The 24072-nt window shown below is 47.5% G+C and overlaps 1 protein-coding gene across 3 annotated transcripts in view; it reads right to left on the bottom strand.

The window, feature by feature from the left end:
- amot (angiomotin) overlaps positions 1–24072 on the bottom strand; it is a 172810-nt gene that overhangs the window by 136003 nt on the left and 12735 nt on the right. The window contains exons 2-4 of one of the 3 annotated variants that reach the window (XM_061702364.1): positions 13627–14587; positions 4387–4627; positions 4048–4281 (exon numbers count right to left, since the gene is read on the bottom strand). In XM_061702364.1, the coding sequence (XP_061558348.1) occupies positions 4048–4281; positions 4387–4627; positions 13627–14525 (1374 nt within the window). In that variant the 5' untranslated portion in view covers positions 14526–14587. Of the gene's footprint in view, positions 1–4047; positions 4628–13626; positions 14588–24072 lie in introns of all 3 variants that reach the window. The other 2 variants (XM_061702365.1, XM_061702363.1) reach the window with 2 other exon arrangements.

Raw genomic sequence — 24072 nt, forward strand, 5'->3', positions numbered from 1 at the left:
CACGTCTCTTTTTAGATGTGTAAAACTTTTGGGGAAAAAAGTGACGAAAAAAACCTCTATGTCTCATAATTTGAAGGTTGCTACAGGAATTAAATAAGAGTTCTCTCAGCCCAGAGGTCTCTTATCGTATCCAAACACACATACACATACAGGTTCTGGGTTTTATATAAAATTTAATTAAATCTAACAGGGGAATCGATGGGGAAACAATGCAGAGAAAATTAAAACAAGTTACAGGTAAGCATTCGTAAAGCAGGTCGAACTTGTGACGTAGGTGTGAGGTGAGGATGTGCCGTGAGCAATGCATAAAGGTGGGATTCCGGTGGCCGTAAATTTAAACCCAAATATGCACCAAGCTATACTTTAGTAGACCGCACGTTGGACTTACATTGCGTGGAACACAATTTAGGCAGGCTGGTCAATCTCCGGGATGTTTGGCCAGTCCGGTCGAGGGCAGGTGGCATTGATAGAAAAAGAACGAAGAAAAAAACCAAAAATCTTTAAGTGCAGAGCGGCGGAAGCCCGGGAGTGGCCTGATCACTGGGAGCGGACGTCCGCCACCCGTTTCCATCCCAACGGAGCTTCGTCCTTGAGTTGCCCAAGCACCTCCACGGGTAGCTTGGGGCACTGGCAGGGTGCACTGCAGCGGGGGAAGGTCCGGCGCGTCCTCGCCACCTCGTGGTGAGAGGTGGTGCTTCCTCAGCAGTTCTTCAGCAAGGTTGAACGAACGAGCGACACCAAGCACCAAGGAGCTTCGGCCTTTTACGCATTAGAGAGAAAGAGGGCGTGCCCCCCCTCAGTGACCAAAAGGGAGATAGACCGCCTCTTAATGTTACTTTTCCATCCTAGGATTATTTTGTGGTTTAAAACCAGTGGGATAAAAGATTAATTATTGGATCTAGGACCTTTTTAATCCATGCAAGCTGGGACAGGGTCATGTTTCAACCTTATCTTGTTAATAGCTAATGACAATGTTTGTTTGTATAACATTTCTGTGATCGTTTTGAGATAAACACAAGCTATTCGGTTGGCAAACAAATTTAACCAGCAGACATTCAAATTTGGAGAAATACAATCACTTGGGTTGTTCCCAACATCTGGTGAAATTTACATGACAATAGCATATATTTAAATATATTTAGTGAGAAAAATGGTGACGTGTTAAATACTTATTTCTGCCGCTGTATAATAATTTAAATTGCATCGGGACATACGTATAAATCTTTCAGACAAACTTGTGTCCAAAGTTACCACAGGTGTCCCAGGTATCATCCATCCATCCATTTTCTGAGCCGCTTCTCCTCACTAGGGTCGTGGGCGTGCTGGAGCTTATCCCAGCTATCATCGGGCAGGAGGCGGGGTACACCCTGAACTGGTTGCCAGCCAATCGCAGGGCACATACAAACAAACAACCATTCGTACTCACATGCACACCTACGGGCAATTTAGACCTACCATGCATGTTTTTGGGATGTGGGAGAAAACCCACGCAGGCACGGGGAGAACATGCAAACTCCACACAGTCGGGGCCGGGGATTGAACCCGGGTCCTCCGAACTGTGAGGCAAACACTCTAACCCGCCTGTCTCAGGTACCAACATTTCAAAATTCTAAATCACAGCGATGTAACAGCATCTTTGATTCTACATTGATAACAATGGTCAACAACAAATTCGTCTTAAGATTTTTTACCTGATTTAGCACAGTTTTGATGTGCTGAACCCAAATATCACAGGTTTTGCTCAATCAGGTCAACCTTTTTAACTACAAATCTCCAGTTTTGTTTACATGTACAGGTATTTGCACTTTAGAGTAGACTTTTCACCGATTTTATTGACCTGATCAGTATCGGCCAATAATTAGCATGTTATGCTGATCGGCTTTAATGTTATAATTTGCCGATCCGATCAATGACTCGCAAAAGACATTTACTCTGCGTCGCCATCATGCACAGTATATTTGAATCCAAAAGCTAGTTTATTTTTAGCCTTGTCGCATGTCTTTTGACATATATATATATATATATATAAATATATATATATGTCGGCGGTGTGGGACAGACAACACGTCTGAGACAGACGACACGTAATGCCCGGCTCAGACTACAAGACAAATTTGCGCTTTCACGATTGCACTATCTCAGACTACTGCAATAAAATCTTGTATTCCGATACCACCTCATCCCGTTTTTTACCATCATTGGGCTTTATCTTGTCAACTCAAATGTGATAGGATACACTCGTTACCGTGGCGACGACAACAAGAGTGGATCGCGGCGACTGTATTATAAGAACAAAATGGAGAAAAACGTGTGTTGGTGGTCACCGGTGCTCAGGACAGGAGAGGACGTTCGTTTAAGACTTGCTTTAGGTATGTTCCCGTACTTTTAATACGATACGGCTCACAAGCAGGCAACAAAAACGTTGTAGTCTAGCAAGCTACTGCTAGTACTGACGGTATACAGTAAATGAACAGGTAATTTAAATAGACACATTCCTCCATCTTGTGTTCAGATCGGTGATAGTTTTTTTAAGCTCGCTGATGGGTCCCAAAAATCTTGATCGTGTAAAGCCTACTTTAGAGGTTCAAATAAACGGATTTTGAACAATGATGATGTAACATTCAATTTACAGGTACTTACATTTATCTACTGTTCAATTTACAGAAAACAAAGTTTGTAATATTTCCATAGTAAACTTAACAACTTTGCAAAAATAACCTGACCTGAACAGTCACCCCCACCCAGGCCAACCAGCTCCCCAAAGGATGTGTGAATGTATGCGGTGCATTACAAATGCACGGGGGAAAGACATGGTGGGCCAGAGAACAGGCCGGCGTGCTGGAACACCTGGCTAATTGTCCTCCCCAGACCGGCACTACCCTACCCCCACTGACGGGTGTATGAGGCATTAAAACTGGAGGACAGAGAAGGGGGGCAACCAGACCGGAGACCAGTACAGATGTGCCAGTACCTGGCCCGGCGTTATCCCCATCCATCCAGTGCCCAATGTGCGAAATATGGACAGTGTGAGTAGTAAAATGTGCTGAGTGTGTGAAGTAAGAGGCTAGACTCCTGCGGGACCGGCCCGACCGCCTTGAGGACCACAGAGAAAAGGGGGGCAGCCACTCCCCACCCCACAGACAAATCAACCGAGGCACACTCTGAGGCGGACTGGTGATCATACGTGGAGGGCGTGCATGCCCGCATGGGCTGGCGCTTCGCCGGCCGGCCCGCTCCTTAGCGAGACCAAGACGGCCCAGCCAACTCAGCTACCCTCACACGGACCCCATCACTCATTGGCGGCCACTCCTCACCCAGCTTCAGCCTGGCGAGCACCAAGTTTTTCCAGCCTACTTCAGATATGCCACGCACAGGTCGGCGACTCTAAGCCCCACCCAAAATCTGTGCTTTGCAGTTTTGCTTTTTAGTGTGTTTTTATGAGGTGTAAAATGCTAATTTTGACTTACAAATTGCGTTGTGAATCTGCCTATTTTGAGCCTTGCTCCAAGTCATTTGCATCAATAAATCTGATGTAAGCTATTTGAAAAGTATTTTTTGCTGTCTGTTGCTTCTTCCACCTGCACCTATCTTGTCAATTGTCCCTAACAAATCATACATGCACCTTACCATAATATTTTTTGATAGGACTAACCATCAAAATATACATGCATTGATATTGAAAACAATGTATACATTTTATGAACAATCATGTTTACCAATCCGAGATGAGATTTTAACAATGTCAGCTATCATTCTCAAGAGTTAATTATCGGTTAAAAAGAAAAGTTAGCGTTCTACATACGTAATGGTATCCTTTAATGGTAACGTTTTCAGCACAGGTGCCAAACTCAAGGCCCAGGGGCCAGATTCCCAAAGTTGGCAGGTTTGCTACATTTTCAACAAATTCCCCATTTATACTTTTCACATCCACCCACCCATTTAAAAAACGTTAAAAGAAACCAGTCTTCAATCACTTTTACTCATCACAGTGCATTTTTAGAGGGGGAAGAAGAATCTGGCGCTCTGACATAAAAGCTCTTATGTTACCTTGTGCAGCTTGGTGACTTTATCACGGCAGGCATCCATCTCTTGCCTCAGCACTCTGTTCTCTTCATTGAGCATGTCCACCCTCTGTTGAGCATGTGCCATTATTTCAAAGGTCTGCCCCTGCATGTGGGAGTAAGAATGTAGATGGGGGAAATGTCTGGCTTGAACAAAGGGTTGAGGCTGTGGATGGGGCAAGCCTAGAGAATGCTGTTGTTGATATGGATGAGTCCGTTCCTGTTTGTTGTGAAACAGAGGCAAGGAGCCGTTGGAGTCATTAGGAAAACCATGACATCTTTGTGGTGTTGTGTTGAGAGGCACAGGGGTGAAAGTCTCACCTACCTGGTTGGAAACAAGACCCTGGAGATTGCGAATCCCCATGCTGTGAAAAGTCTCACCACGATCATGTGGCTGTTGGTGGGGGGCAGATAGGTGCGAGGAATAGGGGGTATGAAATGGACTTGGTAAGCTATACATAGTAGAAGATTGGGCCCGGGACAAAGAACCAGTGGAGGTGATGGAAGAGGTGGGGCTGTGGTGGTGAAGGTACTTTTGGAAAGTAACCGAACCCTCCTTATTGGACCTGAGGACAGAAAATAACCCATGTTTTCATTAACACAGCCTGGGCCGGCTCGCCCATTAGGCAACATACGCAGATCTTATTTTTTAAATATGTTTTTTAAAATTCTCAGCTGCCTCATTGGTTGACCGTCATTTTTAAAGTCTCAAACTTGAAACTAGAGAGAGAGAGAGAGAGAGAGAGAAAGACAGGCAGACAGGCACAAACTCAAATTCCAATGAAGTTGGGAGTTTGTGTAAAATGTAAATAAAAACAGAATACAATGATTTGCAAATCCTTTTCAACCTACAGTATATTCAATTCAATACACTACAAAGATAGATATTTCATGTTCAAACTGCTGAACGTTGTTTTTGTTTTGCAAATATTCACTCATTTTTAATTTGATCCCTGCAACACATTCAAAAAAAGCTGGCACAGGGGCAACAAAAGACTGGGAAAGTTGAAGAATGCTTAAAAGAACACCTGTTTGGAACAGTGCACAGATGAACAGGTTAACTGGAAACAGATGCGTGTCATAATTGGGTGTAATGCTGCGTTCACACTGGACACAAATTGGACATTTCATGCGGCATAATTACATGTAAAGTCAATACAAACGGCACGGAATGGCATCAGGCGACAGGAAAGCCGTGTGACACTAAGTGAATCAGGGGAACATGCGAAACACCACCGCACCGAACGATCACATATAGTCATTACAAATGCCACTCTCAACAAGGCTAACAGTGATGGCTCTTTGCAAGATGTGAGCAATGCATGGCATGTGTTGGAACGGGAGGTGTTTTACTGGATGGGGCGGCCCTCTTCATCAGTGGTTGTCCTGCCTGATGGGCCTGAGCTGCAGGAGCCATGCCTCTTAATCACTCACTGAGCACATACTCACGCCACTCACTGTATGTATTTTTCTCACTAGTCACATCTGGGCACATACACACATTCAGAGGTTCCTGGGGGACTGGTATGGGGTCGGGAGGGTGTGGGTGTCGGACCGGGTTTCAGCACGTCTGTACTGTTTCCCAGTCTGGGCGCCCTGCCCCTCCGCCCTGTCTGTCCCCCTGGATTTTAATGGCATCACACACACACTCATCCCCACATTTTAATGCACCACATACACCCATCTCTGAGGGGTGGTGGGTCTTGGGTGTGGGAGGTTTGCAGTGCCTGGCAGCCCTGACCCGCCCCTCACTGCTTCTCCAGATTTTAATGTACCACACCACTCGGGACTGGGGGCACTGATATACGGGATAGGGCCAATGACTGCCAGTCGGGACCTGGCAGTCAAAGTAACAGGGGGAGAGGTGGGTTCTCGCTTAGCTTCATGGCGGTGCTCCTGAGGGCGGATGACTGCTTGGCGTTGGGGGTCCCCTCTCATGACCCGGGGCTGCTCCCTGGGTTCCCCCCCTTATCGTTCCCTTGTCGGGTGCCCCTAACCGCCCTCCTTTCCAACAAACAAGGCACACCCTCCCGCCCTCGGGCTGGGCGGGGATTGGCTGCATCGTAGACCCTACGGGTTGGGGGGGGGCGTCTGTCTCTCCTGGGGGTGAGGGGGGGGGGGGGGGTTTGGCGGGTGGGCTGGTATCGGGTCCATACGGCCTCCTCTGGGTGGCCAGTTGTCGGGGCGCCTCGGTTGGACCGGCGGACCGCCCTGGGTCCCTCGGTGTGGGAGGTGTCCCGCCCACCGGGCTGCTCTCAGGTGGACCCCTGGGCCCGATGCCGCCCCTCGATTGATTGGGTGGGGTCTTCAGCCTCCGCGGTACAGGCACAACAATTACAGGACACTTCTGTCAGTCTTTGTGGATGCGAAACGGTGTCAATTCACTTGCATGTGTCCGCAGGCACACACTCCTGGGACTCTTTCGCTGGGTGTGGGGCCACTCACTTATTGCGACAAATCACTCATGAATATGCAAATTGCTTGGGTAGCCCCTCACTCCCACTCTCGTCCTACAGACTTTTATAATTTACATAGTCAGTCCGACCACACTTCAGTTGTACAGCCGGGTTCACGACCCTTGTCCTGCATGCTTCTTCTCCTGTCCTTGTCCTGTTTTATCTTGTCCTGTCCTTCCCTCACAGGGTGTAGCACTACAGCCCCATGCAACACTCAAATCTAATGTTTCATTGTTGAAGATATGTAATGATTTACTTTTGTCATCCTATTTACAATTTGTGCTTTGTCTTTTGTCTTCGTTTCTCTGTTCAACTGATCAATTCTGATTCTCAATAAACATCAATTATAATACAAAGAAAACGCAGCGGCAGCTTAAAACCTCCACTGTGACACAGTAAAACTGTTCCGGCATAAAAGGGATACAGATCCTCCATTCTGCTTGACCTGACTGCCAAACAGGACAAAAAATAAATTAAAAAAATGTGCCTGCTTACTGTATTTCACAAGACAATGCCAAGACACATTCTGCACGTATTACGTGGCTTTGTAGTAAAAGAGTGCGAGTACTAGACTGGCCTGCCAGCAGTCCAGACCTATCTCCCATTGAAAATGTGTGGCGCATTACGAAGTGCAAAACACGACAATGGACTGTCGAGCAACTGAAGTTGTACATCAAGCAAGAATATGAAGAATTCCACCTATAAAGCTTCAACAATTAGTGTCCTCAGTTCCCAAACACTTATTTAGTGTTGTTAAAAAGAAAGGTAATGTAATATGGTGATAAATACGTGATAAATAAAAATAAATAAAAACAGTATACATTGATTTGCAAATCATGTTCAACCTATATTTAATTGAATACACTACAAAGACAAGATATTTAATGTTCAGACTGATCAACTTGGTTGTTTTTAGCAAATAATCATTAACTTAGGATTTTATGGGTGCAACACATTCCAAAAAAGCTTACCACTGTCTTACAGCACCTTTTCTTTTAACAACATTCAATAAACGTTTGGGAACTGAGGACACTAATTGTTGAAGCTATGTAGGTGGAATTCTTTCCCATTCTTGCTTGATGTACAGCTTCAGCTGTTCAACAGTCCGGGGTCTCTGTTGTCTTATTTTACGCTTCATAATGTGCCACACATTTTCAATGGGAGACAAGTTTGAACTGCAGCCAGGCCAGTCTAGTACCTGCACTCTTTTACTACAAAGCCACGCTGTTGTAATACATGCAGAATGTGGTTTGGCATTGTGTTGCTGAAATAAGCAGTGGCGTCCATGAAAAAGATGTTGCTTGGATGGCAGCGTATGTTTCTCCAAACCCTGTATGTGCCTTTCAGCATGAATGAGGCCTTCACAGATGTATAAGTTACCCATGCCATTGACAATAACACAGCCCCATACCATCACAGATATTGGCTTTTGAACTTTCCGTCCATAACAGTCCAGATGGTTCTTTACCTCTTTGGCTCGGAGGACACGACGTCCACAATTTCCAAAAACAATTTGAAATGTGGACTTGTCGGACCACAGAATACTTTTCCACTTTGTATCAGTCCATCTTAGATGAGGTCGGGCCCAGAGAAGCCGGTGGCGTTTCTGGGTGTTGTTGATAAATGGCTTTTGCTTTGCAGAGTAGAATTTCAAGTTGCACTGAACAGTATTTATTGACATTGGTTTTCTGAAGTGTTCCTGAGCACCTTCCTTTACACATTGATGTCGGTTTTTGATGCAGTGCCGCCTGAGGGATCGAAGGTCACGGGCATTCAATGTCGGTTTTCAGCCTTACCGCTTACATGCAGTGATTTGACAATGTTGAGGAACATTGTCCTTAAACTGCTCGACTATTTTCTCATGCTCTTGTTCACAAAGAGGCGAACCTCGCCCCATCTTTGCTTGTGAATGACTGAGCAATTCAGGGAAGCTCCTATTATACCCAATCATGGCACCCACCTGTTCCCAATTAGCCTGTTCACCTGTGGGATGTTCCAAACAGGTGTTTGATGAGCATTCCACAACTACTCGCATGCATTGCTCTGGTGTGATTTTGGCCCATTCCTCCACACAAGCAGTCTTCAAATCTCGAAGGTTCCTTGGGCTTCTTTTAGGACCTTGAGTTTCAGGTTCTTTCCATAAATGTTCGATTGGATTCAAGTCAGGTGATTGGCTGGGCCATTTCTAGCAGCTTCATTTTTTTTTCTTTGAAACCAATTGAGAGTTTCCTTGGCATTATGTTTTGAATCAGTATCCTGCTGAAATGTCCACCCTTGTTTCATTTTCATCATCCTCGTAGATGGCAGCAGATTTTTGTCAATAATGTCTCGGTACATTTGCCCAGTCATCCTTCCTTCAACAACGTGAAGTTTACCAGTACCATTTGCTTAAAAGCAGCCCCACAACATCATGTACCCACCTCCGAACTTCACTGTTGGTATGGTGTTTTTAGGGTTATGTGCAGTGCCATTTCTCCTCCAAACGTGGTGTGTATTATGGTATTCAAACAGTTCTATTTTGCTCTCATCCGACCAGACTATATTCTCCCTGTATTTGGAAGTATATTTAGTGAGAAAAATGGTGATGTGTTAAATACTTATTTAAGCCGCTAAACTTCGAAAGGTGCTGTTGACCTAAAAAATTTAGTTGTTGGGAACAACCCAAGTATTTCATACATACAAACAAAGTAGAACAAATAAGCTCAGAAATTAAGTTTTGTGTAAAAATGTGAAATGACGGGAAAAAGTATTGAACACATGAAGGGAGGTGCAAAAAGGCATGGAAAGCCAAGACACCTAAAATCTATCAATAATCAAACAGCAGTCCAGTCCCTTGTCAGTGCAAATGAATATGAGCGAGTTCAGTCCTAATTGATGGCCGACAAAAAGGCCTCATTGCCAAGGTGTGAGTCAAGACACATTTCATGATGGGTAAGAGCAAAGAGCTGTCTCAAGATCATTGCAAAGTAATTGTTGCAAAACATAACGATGGCATTGGTTACAGCCGCTTATCTAAGTTTCTGAACGTTCCAATGAGCACGATTGTGGCCATAATACTTAAGTGGAAAGCCAATCATACCACCATAAATTTGCCTCGATCAGGTGCTCCTCGCAGGATTTCTGACAGAGAAGTGCAAAGAATAATCAGAAGAGTTGTCCAAGAGCCAAGGACCACCTGTGGAGAGCTTCAAAACGACCTGGAATTAGCAGGTACTGTTGTCACAAGGAAAACGGTGAGTAATGTACTCCGCTGCCACGACCTGTATGCACGCTCAGCACACAAGACCCCACTGCTGAAAAAAAAGCATGTCAAAGCTCGTTTAAAGTTTGCTGAACAACATTTGCACAAACCAGTTAAATACTGGGAGAATATAGTCTGGTCGGATGGGAGCAAAATTTAACTTTTTGGATGCCATAATACACACGACATTTGGAGGAGAAAGGAGGCACTGCACACCACCCTAAAAACACCATACCAACAGTAAAGTTCAGAGGTGGGAACATGATGGTGTGGGGCTGCTTTTCAGCAAATGTGAACTAATAATAATATAAACTTCACATTATTGAAGGAAGGATGAATGGGGGAATGTACCGAGACATTCTTGACAAAAATCTGAGGATGATGAAAATGAAACGTGGGTGGACCTTTCAGCACGATAATGATCCAAAACATACTGCCAAGGAAACTCTCAATGGGTTTCAGAGGAGAAAAAAAATAAATTAAAAATTTTTTTAAAAAGCTGCTCGAATGGCCCAGCCAATCACCTGACTTGAATCCAATTGAAAATCTGCGGAAAGAACTGAAACTCTCAAGGTCCATAAACGAAGCCCACGGAACCTTTGAGATTTGAAGACTGCTTGTGTGGAGGAATGAGCCAAAATCACACCAGAGCAATGGATGCAACTAGTTTCTCCATACAGGAAGCATCTTCAAGCTGTCATTGCAAACAAAAGCTTTTGTACAAAGTACTAAATAAATACTAATTAGGGTGTTCAATACTTTTTCTCTGTCATGTCACATTATTACAACTTAATTTCTCATCTGATTTGTTCCATTTTCTTTGTATGTTTGGATTACTTGGGTTGTTCCCAAACTGGTGAAATTTTCAGGTCAATAGCACCTTTGGAAGTATATTAAGTGAGAAAAAATTATGACGTGTTACATACTTGTTTCAGCCACTGTCCATATATATATACACACACACACACACACACACACACTTCACATGGGCTCACCACCTGGGGGAGGGGCCAAGGGGGGTTGGGTGCTATGTTAGATGGGCAGCGCCTGAAGGTGGTCTGTTCCCTGGCTACAGAAGCTGGCTCTAGGGACATGGAAGGTCACCTCTCTGGCAGGGAAAGAGCCTGAGCTGGCGTGCGAAGTCAATACATTCCGATTGGACATAGTTGGGCTATCCTCAACATACAGCTCCAGTACCTGTCTTCTAGAGAGGGGTTAGACTCTCTTCCACTCTGGAGTTCCCCACAGTGAGAGGTGCCGAGCAGTTGTGGGTATACTGATTGTCCCCCAGCTCGATGCCTGTATATTGGGGTTACCCCGAGTAGATGAGAGGGTGGCATCCCTCCGCCTTCAGGTGTTGGGGGTCTTGAATGCTGTTTGTCCCTGTGGACCAAACAGCAGCTCAGAGTACCCACCCTTTTTGGAGTCCTTGGAGGGGGTGCTGGAGAGCATTACTGCTGAGGAAGCCCTCATTCTGCTTGGGGACTTCAACGCTCACGTGGGCAATGACAGTGAGACCTGTAAGGGAGTGATTGTAAAGAAAATCCCACCCGATCAGAACCCGAGTGGTGTTCTGTTATGAGAATTATGTGCTCGTACGGACTGTAACGAACACCATGTTCAGACATAATGGTGTCCACATATGCACTTGGCACCAGGACACCCTAGGCTGCAGCTCTATGATCGACTTTGTAGTCGTATCATTGGACATGTGGCCACATGTCTTGGATACAAGGGCGAAAAGAGGGGCGGAGCTCACCGGTGGTGAGCTGGCTTCGATGGCAGCGGAATATGCCGGTCTGACCTGTCAGACCCAAACGTATTGTGAGGGTCTGCTGGGAACGTCTGGCAGAGTCCGCTGTCAGAGAGAGTTTCAACTCCCACATCCGGCATAACCTTGCCCACATCCAGGGGGAAGCGGAGTCAAAGTGGACCATGTTCCGTGCCTCCATTGCTGAGGCGGCTGACCGTAAGGTGGCCGTAAGGTGGCCTGTCGTGGCAATCCCCGAGCCCAACGGTAAAAGATGCCGTCAAGCTGAAGAAGGATTTCTATGGAGCCTTTTTGGCCTGTGGGACTCCGGAGGCAGCTGATGGGTACCGACTGGCCAAGTGGAACGTGGCTTTGGTTGTCGCTGAGGCAAAACCACAGGCATGGCAGGAGTTCGTTGAGGCCATGGAAAACAATTTCCGGACAGCTTCGAGGAAATTCTGGTCCACTATCCGCCGTCTTGGGAGGGGGAAGCAGTGCACAATCAACATGTATCGTGGGGATTGGGCGCTGCTGACCTCAACTTGGGATGTTGTGTTTGTGGGACTAATACTTTGAAAACCTCAATTTTACCTTCCCATGAGAAAGCGGAGTCTGGGAGTTCTGAGGCGGGTTCACCTATCTCTGGGGTTGCAGTCAACGAGGTGGTTAAAAAGGTCCTCGGTGGCAGGGCCCCAGGGGTGGATGAGATTTGCCTGGACTTCCTAAAGGCTCTGAATATTGTAGGGCTGTCCTGGTTGACATGCCTCTACAATATCACGTGGACATCGGGGACAGTGCTTCTGGATTGCCAGACCGGGGTGGTGGTCCTCCTTTTTAAGAATGGGGACCCGAGGGTGTCTTCCAGCTACAGGGGGAATCACACTCCTGAGCCTCCCTGGGAAGGTCTTATTCAGAGGTGCTGGAGAGGAGGGTCAGTGGGAAGTCGAATCTCAGATTCAGGAGGAACAGTGTGGTTTTCGTCCTGGCCATAAAACACTGGACCAGCTCTACACCCTCGGCAGGGTCGTTGAGGGTGCATTGGAGTTCGGCCAACTAGTCTACATGTGTTTTGTGGACTTGGAGAAGGCGTTGAACAGTGTCCCTCGGGGAGTCCTGTTGGTGGTACTCCGGGAGTATTGGGTACTGGACCCCTGATACGGGCTGTTCGGTCCCTGTACAACCGTTGTCAGAGTTTGGTCCACATTGCCGGCAATAAGTTCAATACTTTTCTCGTGAGGTTTGGACTTTCCCAAGGCTGCCCCTTGTCACCAATTCTCTTCATAACTTTTATGGACAGAATTTCCAGGCGCAGCCAAGGCATTGAGGGGTTCCAGTATTACGTCTCTGCTTTTTGCAGATTATGTCGTTCTGATGGCTGCATAAAGCAGTGATCTCCAACTCACTGAAGCGGTTCGGAGCCAAGTGTCAAGTAGCTGGGATGAGAATCAGCACCTCCATGGTCCTCAGTTGGAAAAGGGTGGCATGCCGTCTCCAGGTCGGGGATGAGATCCGGCCCCAAGTGGAGGAGTTCAAGTATCTTGGGGTCTTGTTCACAAGTGAGGGAAGAACGGAACATCGACAGGCGGATGGGTGCAGCGTCTGCAGTGATGCAGACTTTACCGTTGTGGTAAAGAAGTAGCTAAGCCGGAAAGCGAAGCTCAATTTAGCGGTCGATCTACGTTCCTACCCTCACCTATGGTCATGACCCACAGCTCGTGACCGAAAGAACAAGATCCCATGTGAGGTGGCTGGGGCATCTGATTCGGATGCCTCCCGGAAGCCTCGCTGGTGAGGTGTTCCGGGCACATCCCAACAGAGGGAGACCCCGGGGAAAACCCAGGACACGCTGGAGAGATTACTTCTCTCGGCTGGCCTGTGAATGCGTCGGGATCCCCCCGGAAGAGCTGGATGAAGTGGCTGGGGAGAGGGAAGTCTGGGCTTCCATGATAAAGTTACTGCTCCTGCGACCCGACCTCGGAAAAGCAGTAGAAAATGGATGGATAGGTGGATATATTGCATACTGTAATAAACACCTATCCTTCATAACAATGTCGGATTTATTTCAAAATGAAACCAACGAAACAGCCTCTGTTATTGTGGATGAGCTTTTTCTCTCACCTGAATGAGCCATACTCTGGTGGAGGCTGATATCTGACATGCGGCACTTCTCTTGAAGGCTCCCTCCCTCTCTGCCCCTGATGAAAAGGACTTCCAGTCTCTTGCTGCTTCATAGGTGACCTCATTCCTTTAAAAGGGTAGTCTGGAGGTGGGCCACGATACTGGGGCTTGTAGTAATCACCTGGCTGCCCTGGAGGGGAAAGCTGTGGGGAGAGTGAAGAGCTAATGACTGGAGCATGCGCCTTGACACCACTAGTGGCAAGGGAGAGCTGCATTAGCCGTTCGCTTAGAGAACGGACATGCCCTTGTTTAAGATCCTTTAGTCCATCATCTTGGTGTACCTTAACTGCCCCATTAACACGCTGTACGGTGGGCCGACCTTCTGTGCGCACCTTAGAATCAGTTACCCCAGTGACATAGAAGGTAGCACCCACTGAGGTAGGGAGTGTCTTCTGTTGGGGCTGGTTGCTCTGTTGTTGATGTAAAAGAGGTGGACCATGGCCACGGAAGTACTGTGACTGAACTTTAGCTTCCTCATAAGTAGGGAGTTCTTCTGGGCTTTGGCACTGACCCTGGCTAGTTGAACCACCTCCACCGCTGCTTCCTCCTCCTCCATTGCTCACACCACCACCCACTGCTCTGGAACTTAATTTCTCCAGACCATCTGCCTGTAGCTCCTGGCCCTGGGGCTCCTGTCGGGCAATGTGGGGTGTCCTGGAAAGCTCTTCTGAAGCGCCAGCCTGCCCGCTCCCTCCACTGCCAGCTCCAACTCCTACCTGCTGTTGCTGCATCACAAAACTCAGATTCATCTGCTCCTGCAAAAGACGCTGCAGGACGGTGCTACTGCCACGTCCAGCACTGTTACTGCTTCTGGATGACTCTTCAGTTGTGGTCCTCATCTACGCCGTGCATTGACTACGAAGTTCAAAGAAAGCCAAGCCCTGTCCAGGGTCTTTACTTCCTAAAAAGAACAGGTGGAGAATGTTGAGAAAGAGTAGAATACAGCATGGATGCAACTTTAATTTGTAAAAAGGTAAAAGGTGAAGGGTGTAGAGCGGGGGTCACCAACATTATGCCTGTGGGCCTATTCTAAAATTACCTCACCAGTAATGGGACACTGATTTCCAAGGAATGTTGGAGAAGTGATTTCAAAATGTAAACACTTGCAGTGATTTACATAAGTGTTGCATAATGATACCTATCAATTATATATTCAGTTTCCTACCTTGTTAAAACATTGTTGATAACTGTGAAAAATCATTAACATAATCAGTGTCTACAGCATCAGAATCATTTGCCAAGTATGTCAAAAAAACACAAGGAATTTGTCTCTGTTAGTTGGAGCCGGTCTAGTACGACAACAAACAGCCACTGTGACAGAATATACTGTACTTTTAGGACATCAAAACACACTACGGAGAGTCATTAAGCAATGAAAGGGTACTAGTAATGTGCGAATGCTGATATAATGACAATTGTGCAAATGATGCAGAGTCCTCTAGCAATTTACAATAATCTGGTACAGTGAAAATTGTGCACTGTAAAGAGATGGATGAAATTTATTATTCAAGGTTGGCACTGGGTCATGAAACCTTTTAACCAATGTGGCTAAACAGTATAAAAATTTCCTAGCCACACTGTAATTAGCCACAACATCATGTGTGTTTATGTGGCCAAACCTTTTGCCACACTAAGCCAGTCCTTGTCACTGGGAAGCCAATAAACTTTTAACGATGTGGGCCCAATTAAAACTACCAAGTCATCAATCAGGACTAGGGCTAAACAATTGGGGAAAATACTCTGTTTGTTGTTGTTGTTTTACAAATATTGCAATATAGTATGCAACTTTTTAAAATTAAGTTTATCAGCATTATTCACGAAATGCAAGAAATAAATCATTTATAGTATGACCAACACAACATTGGATAAAGCTACAGACAAACAACTCTTTCCTGTAGGCCAGGCTTAAATGTTGTGATGAATTCATATGAATAACAAATCTTTATTTAAATATTGAATTGCAAAAATAAAAACCTTCCATCACAGTAGCATACTTGACTGATTGTTTTAACTTTCTGTCTTGTAAACATGTAGTACAATGATGCTCTTGCCAGTAGCAGTAGCACTGCTGTCAGTGTCAGCTGAGTATAAAGTGGAGTGACACAAGTGACATTTTTCATCACCAAAATGTGAGTACAAAAGCGGTTGAAATGGTAAACTATTTTAAATGTTGATTAATTTTCTTATCAATTACAGTAAAAGTGTAGTCATTTGTAATATAATAATTAAGAAAGATCTTAAGGACTTTACCTAGCTAAGGAAGTAGGGGCATTTTCTCAAATTCAAAAACTATTCTAAATCTTAAGATGTCAGATTGTAACAAATTTCAAAAGAACGAAAAAAGTAGCACAATATTTCAGTTAATGTGGACGTGGGTGGGTGTGGTGGACGGGTTCCTTAGGTCTTCAAATGAGTAGCTACTGCCCTGGGCCGAGTCAGCGCTGACACCACTCAGCATGACACCCAAGCTGTGAGTAGCGGCTTGTGCAGTGATGAAGAAGACCGCTAGCTAGCTGCAAGAACTATTCTGAATTGCAATACACAAGTGGCCATCAACATTTCAAATGTAAAGTACATGGCTGTAATATGCGTCAATCTGGTGCCAAGCAGCGGCATTGGGTCTTTCTTTCCCAAATGTACTTCTCCCCTGCAGCTGGGGAAGCCCGGGAGCCTGTCTGCTTAATTAGCAGTGGCTGGATGGTAGATTGAAGCATTTCACAAAGCAGGGGGAAACACAACTAAAGAACGAACACCGTTCACACACACCAGAATGAGTATGCTCACTTCAACGTTTATCAGGCAGGGCTTTTGACCTATGATAATGATAAATATAAATGGACCTAGGTAACCGGCGCCCTGCCTGGAGGCTCTAAGGCGAGCACCTGGTGACCGGGTCTGCAGCCATGGGCACAGCCTGAAGAGGCAACGTGGGTCCCTCTTCCCATGGGGTCACAACCTGTGGGAGGGCCCAAGGGAGTCGATGTGGAGTGAGCTGGGTAGGAGCCGAAGGCAGGGACCGGCAGTCCTACCCCCAACTAGAGAAGCTGGCTCTAGGCACGTGGAATGTCACCTCTCTGGCAGGGACAGAGCCAGAGCTGATGTGCGGGTTTGAGAAGTTACAATTAGATATAGTCGGGCTCACCTGAACAGACAGTTTGGGATCCTCTCGTACCAGTCCTCTTGAGTGGGGGTGGACTCTCTTCCACTCTGGTGTTGCCCACGGTGAGAGCCGCCGACAAGGTGTGGGCATATTGATTGCCCCACGTCTCGATGCCTGTACATTGGGGTTCACCCCAGTGGACGAGAAGGTAGCCTCCCTCTGCCTTTGGGTCGGGGGACAGGTCCTGACTGTTGTTTGTCCCTATGCACCAAACAGCAGTACAGAGTACCCAACCTTTTTGGAGTTCTTGGAGGGGGTGCTGGAGAGCACTCCCCCTGGGCACTACCTTGTTTTGATTGTCCATAAAGACCATGTTCAGAGATAAGGGTGTCCACATGTGACACCCTAGGCCGCAGTTCAATGATCGACTTTGTGGTCATTTCATTGGACTCGTGGCCACATCTCTTGGACACTTTGGTGAAGAGATTGTTAACCAATCACCACCTGGTGGTGAGTTGGCTCCTATAGTGGGGAAGATACTGGTCCGACCTGGTAGGCCCAAACGTATTGTGAGGGTCTGCTGGGAACGTCTGGCAGAGTCCCCTGTCAGAAGGAGTTTCAACACCCACCCCCGGACAAAACTTCACCCATGTCCCGGGGGAGGTGGGGGACATTGAATCTGAGCGGACTATGTTCCGCATTTCGATTGTTGAGGAGGCCGACCGGACCAGTGGACATAAGGTGGTCAGTGCATGTCATGGCTGCAAGGCCCAAACCCGTAGGTGGACACCAGCAGTAAAGGATGCCGTCAAGCTGAAGGAGGAGTCCTATTGGGCCTTTGCGGCATGTGGGACTCCGTAGGCAGCTGACCTGTAACAGCTGGCAAACCAGAACACAGCTTTGAAGGATACTGAGGCAAAACCTTGGGCGTGGGAGGAGTTCGGTGAGGCTATAGTGAACAACTACCAGACAGTTTCAAGGAAATTCTGGCCCACCATCTGGAGTCTCAGGAGGGTGAAGCAGTTCACCATCTACACTGTGTTTAGTAGGGATGGGGCGCTGCTTACCTCAACTCTGAAGATTGGTGAATCGGTGGGCCGAATACTTCAAAGACCTCAATTCTACCAACATGCCTTCCAATCTCCTATCTGAGGTTGAGTTTAGCGAGGTGGTTAAAAAAGCTCCTCGGAGCAGGGCTGCGAGGGTGGATGAGATCTGGCTCCAGTCCCTAAAGGCTCTGAATGCTGTGGGTCTGTCCTGGTTGACGCCTCTCCAACCGCACGTGGACAATGGGAACAGTGCCTCTGGATAGGCATAACAGGGTGGTGGTCCCCCTTTTTAAGAAGGGGGACCGGAGGGCATGCTCCAATTATAGGGAGATCACACTCCTCAGCCTTTCTGGTAAGGTCTATGGAAACCGAACATAAGTCAATTTTCACCATGTATGCCATCATTTGGAATAGAGCCCGGAAGCGCTCTGTCTGCGCATGATTCGTCTCAATGTAAATGCCGAGTGAAATCATCCTTTACACACAGCGTAAATATGGTGGCTCTCGACGGTGCGCGTACGTGACGGAGATCTTATTTTTAACTACTTATAAGTTGTTTTTCTCGTTTTTTTTAATATATGAAAACACTCCCAACTACTGTGCTGAACAGACGACGGACCTCCATCTTGAAAAATGACGTGACGTTCACAATGAAGTGTGCATGTCACACAGCTGTTCCGAGTAGTGCCCATGTATACACTCGATCAGAGCAAATCCCCTCACATGTAAAAAGTTGACCAGAGATCATCAATCAGAATGACAAGAAACGTCTCCATGTAAACCTGGCTACAAGGTACAAGGTACTTTTATTGTCAATTCTTCAATATGCGTAACACACAGGACTGAAATTACGGTACTCAAGGGCTCGTGGTGCTTCAAAAAGCTAAATAGAACTATGATATATACAGTATAAAAAGTATTTAAATGTGCAAAATATCAAAGATCAGATGACTTATGCAACAGTCAAGGTCAGAGAACCAAGGCAAACAAGATAAATTAGATGACAAAACCTGAATGCTGCTAAAGTGGCTGGTGCGACTCTCAGGCTGGTGTGTGTGTGTATTGATGTGTGAGTGTGTGTGCATGTTTGCGGGGCATCAGAGTTCAGTGTTCAGGTGGGCAGAGGACAGAAGACGTAGAGGGGGCAGAGCAGGCAGAGTTCCGCTTTCTGACAGCCTGATGAATAAAACTGTCTTTGAGTCGGGTAGTCCTGGCCCACAGATTCCGAAGTCTCCTCCCTGATGGCAGCAGATTGAAGAAGGTGTGTGATGGATGGGTGGCATCCCCCACTATGCGGAGGGCTTTGCGGGTGAGGCGGGTGCTGTAAATTTCCTGCAGGGAGGGAAGAGAGGTTCCACTGATCTTATCAGCTGCCCTCAATATGAGGTGGAGAGTTATGCGGCAGGATGCGGTGAAGATATCAGTCAAGATGCTCTCTATGGTCCCTCTGTAGAACGAACACATGATGGGGGTCGGGGCTCTGGCTCTTCTCAACTTGCGCAGAAAGTAAAGACGCTGGTGATCTTTTTTGGCCAGTGATGAGGTGTTGCTGGTCCAGGAAAGGTCCTCTGTGATGTGCACTCCAAGGAACTTGGTGCTGCGGTGGAGAGAGTCCGTTGATGTTCAGGGAAACATGCTGGTAGTGCGCTCTCCTGAAGTTCACAACAATCTCCTTGGTTTTTTCCACATTTAGGGAGAGATTGTTGTCCGTGCACCACTCGGCCAGGCGGCTCACCTCACTCCTGTCTCTGTCTTGTTCTTGTTGCTAATGAGACCCACCACAGTCTTGTCGTCTGTAAACTTGATGAAGAGGTTGGAACTGTGTATGGGTGTGCAGTCATAGATCAGCAGGGTGAAGAGGAGGGGGCTCAATACACATCCTTGAGGAGCCCCCGTGTTCAGGGTGATGATGCTGGATGTGTTGCTGCCTACCCATATTGCCCGCGGTCTCCCTGTCAGAAAGTCCAGCAGCCAGTTGTACATCGAAGTGTTGAGCCCCAGCTGGTCCAGTTTGTAGATCAGTTGTTGAGCGATGATGGTATTAAATGCTGAGCTGAAGTCTATGAACAGCAGTCTGACATATGATTCCTTAGAATCCCGGTGTGTGAGAGCAGAGTGGAGGGCCTCAGAACACTACCAGGTATATTACCCGGTTTCCGTGTGTTGATCCTGTCGAGAGATCTTTTCACGCTGTCCTGAGTCAGTGTCAGCACTTGGTCACCAGGAGGGGGTGGTGTCTTGTGTGCAGGGGTGCTGTTGTGTGCCTCAAAGTCATTTAGCTCATTTATCAGGGAGGTGGAGCTGTCACAGGTCTGTGGTGATGGTTTAAAGTCTCTAATGGTCTGAATACCATGCCACAGACTCCTGGTGTCACCGCTGTCACTGAAGCGGTGGGTGATCTTCCTGGAGTACTCCCTCTTGGCCTACCTGATGCCACGGGACAAATTGGCCCTGGCTGTTCTCAGCCCCTCCTCATCCCCAGATCTAAAAGCCGCGTTGTGGACCTTCAGTAGATCTCCCCCGACAGCCACGGCTTCTGATTAGCACGGATGGTGATGGACTTAGTGGTGGTGACATCATCCATGCTTTTGCTGATGTAGGCAGTAACAGTCTCTGTGTACTCCTGAAGGTCTGTGTTAAAGTTGTAGGTGGCAGCTTGTTTGAACATGGTCCAGTCTGTGGTAGCAAAACAGTCTAGAAGTGCCTCAAGTGACACTTCTGGCCACACTGGTACCTGTTTCCTAACAGGTTGGGAGACTTTAACTAGTGGTCTGTAAGCTAGCATTAGCATAACAGTGAGATGGTCTGAGGCGCTGAGGTTGGGGAGGTAAAGGGCCTTGTCGGCCCCTCTCAGGGGGCTAAAGACATTGTCCAGTGTTAATACCCTCTGTAAATAAAACAGCTGGCACTTCAGAGCCATAAACTCCAGGTGCGGTGAGCAGTGTTGACTGACCAAGATAGCTTCCTGGCACCAGGCAACATTGATGTAAACACACAGTCCACCGCCGCAAGTCTCCCGCAAGAGTTCTGTCCGCTCGGTAGCGTGCCTGCCGGCCGAGCTGAATGGCGCCGTCTGGAACGCTGCTGTTAACCCATGTTTCCACAAACACAAAATCATAGCACTCTCCCACAGTCTTACTGGTAGAGCGGAGTAGTCGAATGTAATCCAGCTTGTTGTCCAGAGAGCACGATGGAGGGAATAGCAGGCTTGTGTGGTTTAGCCGCTAGCCTAGCTCAGATACCTCCGCTTTTGCCCCATTTTTGCTTCCTCCTTCGCCGTTCGTGGTGCCTCCACTCTGGGCACGATGCAGGAGTGGGGCTTGCATCGCAGCTGTTGTAGGCACCCGGAGCTGCCCGCAGTTCCGTAACTCCTCAGTAAGTGTACACTTTAATGCCGTAAAAGTAGTTCTGCTAATGTCGAGCAGAAGCTTACGACTGTATCTGCGTCTTGGAACATGTAGACATGACGAAGACTGACTAAAACACTGACGTATTAGACGAAAAACACGAAAACACGTTTCTTTTGTGACAGAGAGCAGCCGCTGCGTATGCATGTGCCGCCATCTTGGGGGGTGGGGATGGGTGATGGTTGGTGAGCTGAAGACCAGCCCCTCCTCTATTAATTGAATATATGTTGAAGTTTGTTGTCGTCAACTATTGGATGAATAACGTCCCTCTGTGTGTTAATTGGGGACTAACACACACAACAACTTTGAGTGAAGGTCTGATGTTTTAAACAACATTGCTGTGGTGGAGCAAGCTGTTTAGCTCTTAACCCGTTAGCTCGCAGGCTAGTCATTAGCTTGCAAGCTAGCTTGTGAGCTCGCAAACACAACAAAGAGTTAACATTGCCTGAATGTCTCTGTTCTGAATATAGGTGTTGCACATGGAACAAGGCTGTGATGTATTGGACGGAGCCAACACCGGCAAGAGTGTACCGGTCCGCCAGCATTCCATGAGCCCACTAGCGGCTAATGACGCAGCCGTCCAACTTACCCACGCACCGGCTCACCACAACAATTACAATTTATCGAGTCCGGAAAAACTATCCTGTCAATTTTAATTATGGAACGATAAGATGACAGTAATTATCGTGACATCCCTATAAGCGGCTCAAATGAGTTTCCTCCACAGGGTGCCCGGGCTCTCCCTTACAGAAGCTTGGTCATCCAGGAGGGGCTCAGGGTCAAGCTACTGCTCTTCCGTATGAAGAGGAGCCCAGGAGCTCAGGCATCTGGTAGAATTGCTGAGGTGGCCGACCGGAGTTGTGGCCGTAAGGTGGTCAGTGCCTGTTGTGGCGGCAATCCCCGAATCCGTTGCTGGACACCAGCGGTGAGGGATGCCGTCAAGCTGTAGAAGGAGTCCTATCAGGCCTTTTTGGCCTGGCCAACTCCAGAGGCAGCTGATGGGTACCGGCTGGCCAAGCGGAATGCAGGTTTGTTGGTCACTGAGGCAAAAACTCGGATGTGGGAGGAGTTCGGTGAGGCCACGGAGAACGATTTCCAAACGGCTTCAAGGAAATTTTGATCCACCATCCGGGTTCTCAGGAGGGAGAAGCAGTGCACCATCAACACTGTGTATAGTGAGGATGGGGCACTGGTGACCTCTACTCGGGACGTTGTGAGGCGGTGGGAGAGTACTTCGAAGGCCTCCTTAATTCCACAGACATTCCTTCCCATAAGGAAGTCGAGTCTGGGGTCTCTGAGGCGGGGTCTCCTATATCTGGGGTTGAGGTCACCAAGGTGGTTAAAAAGCTCCTCTGTGGCAAAGCGCCGGAGGTGGATAAGATTCGCCCGGAGTTCCTAAAGGCTCTGGATGTTGTGGGGCTGTCCTGGTTGACACATCTCTGCAACATCGCGTGGACATCGGGGACAGTGCCTCTGGATTGTTAGACTGGGGTGGTGGTCCCCCTTTTTAAAAAAGTGGACCAGAGGGTGTGTTCCAACTAAGGGGGAATCACACTCCTCAGCTTCCCTGGTAAGGTCTATTCAGGGGTCTGTCGGGAAGTCGAATCTCAGATTCAGGGGGCGCAGTGTTGTTTTCCTCCTGGCCGTGGAACAGTGGACCCGCGCTACACCCTCGGCAAGGTCCTTGAGGGTGCATGGGAGTTTGCCCAACCAGTCTATATGTGTTTTGTAGACTTGGAGATGGCGTTCAACCGTGTCCCTCGGGGAGTCCTGTGGGGGGTGCTTCGGGAGAAACCCTGATATGGGCTGTTTGGTCCCTGTACAACCAGTGTCAGAGTTTGGTCCGCATTTCCGGCAGTATGTCCGACTCGTTTCCGGTGAGGGTTGGACTCCGCCAAGGCTGCCCTTTGTCACTAATTCTGTTCATAACTTTTATGGACAGAATTCCTAGGCGCAGCCGGTGCGTAGAGGGGGTCCAGTTTGGTGGCCACAGTATTGCATCTCTGCTTTTTGCAGATGATGTGGTTCTGTTGGCTTCATCTAGCCGTGATCTCCAACTCTCACTGGAGCAGTTTGCAGCCGAGAATGAAGCGGCTGGGATGAGAATCAGCACCTCCAAATCTGAGACCATCGTCCTCAGTCGGAAAAGGTTGGAGTGCCTTATCCAGGTCGGTGTGGAGGAGTTCAAATATCTTGGGGTCTGTTTACAAATGAGGGAAGAATAGACCGGGAGATCGACAGGCAGATCGGTGCAGCGTGTGTATCTGTCCGTTGCGGTGAAGAAGGAACTAAGCCGAAAGGCGAAGCTCTCTATTTACCAGTCGATCTACATTCCTTCCCTCACCTATGGACACGAGCTGCGGGTTGTGACCGAATGAACAAGATCCCAGATACAAGCGGCTGAAATGAGTTTCCTCCGCAGGGTGTCCGGGCTCTCTCTTAGAGAACGGGTGAGAAGCTCGGTCATCCGCGAGGGGCTCAGAGTAGAGCCGCTGTTCCTCCGCATTGAGAGGAGCCAGATGAGGTGGCTCAGGCATCTGTTTAGGATGCCTCCTGGACACATCCCTGGTGAAGTGTTCCGGGCACGTCACACCGGGAGGAGAACCTGGGGACGACCCAGGACACGCTGGAGAGACGTAGTGGTCAGAATTTCAATGGTGTTTCAACATCAAACAATGTGCAAAATGATCTAGAATCAACATCAGCTGTTCAATGTTGATTAAGTGACTTTTGGCAACATTCAATATTGTTGATAATTGAAATATTATTGAAATTTTTTTGCTCTACAGTATGTTCAGAATTTCAACGTTGTTTCAATATAGAAAAATGG

The sequence above is a fragment of the Phycodurus eques genome, chromosome 17 (genome assembly GCF_024500275.1).
Source record: "Phycodurus eques isolate BA_2022a chromosome 17, UOR_Pequ_1.1, whole genome shotgun sequence".
NCBI lineage: Eukaryota > Metazoa > Chordata > Actinopteri > Syngnathiformes > Syngnathidae > Phycodurus > Phycodurus eques.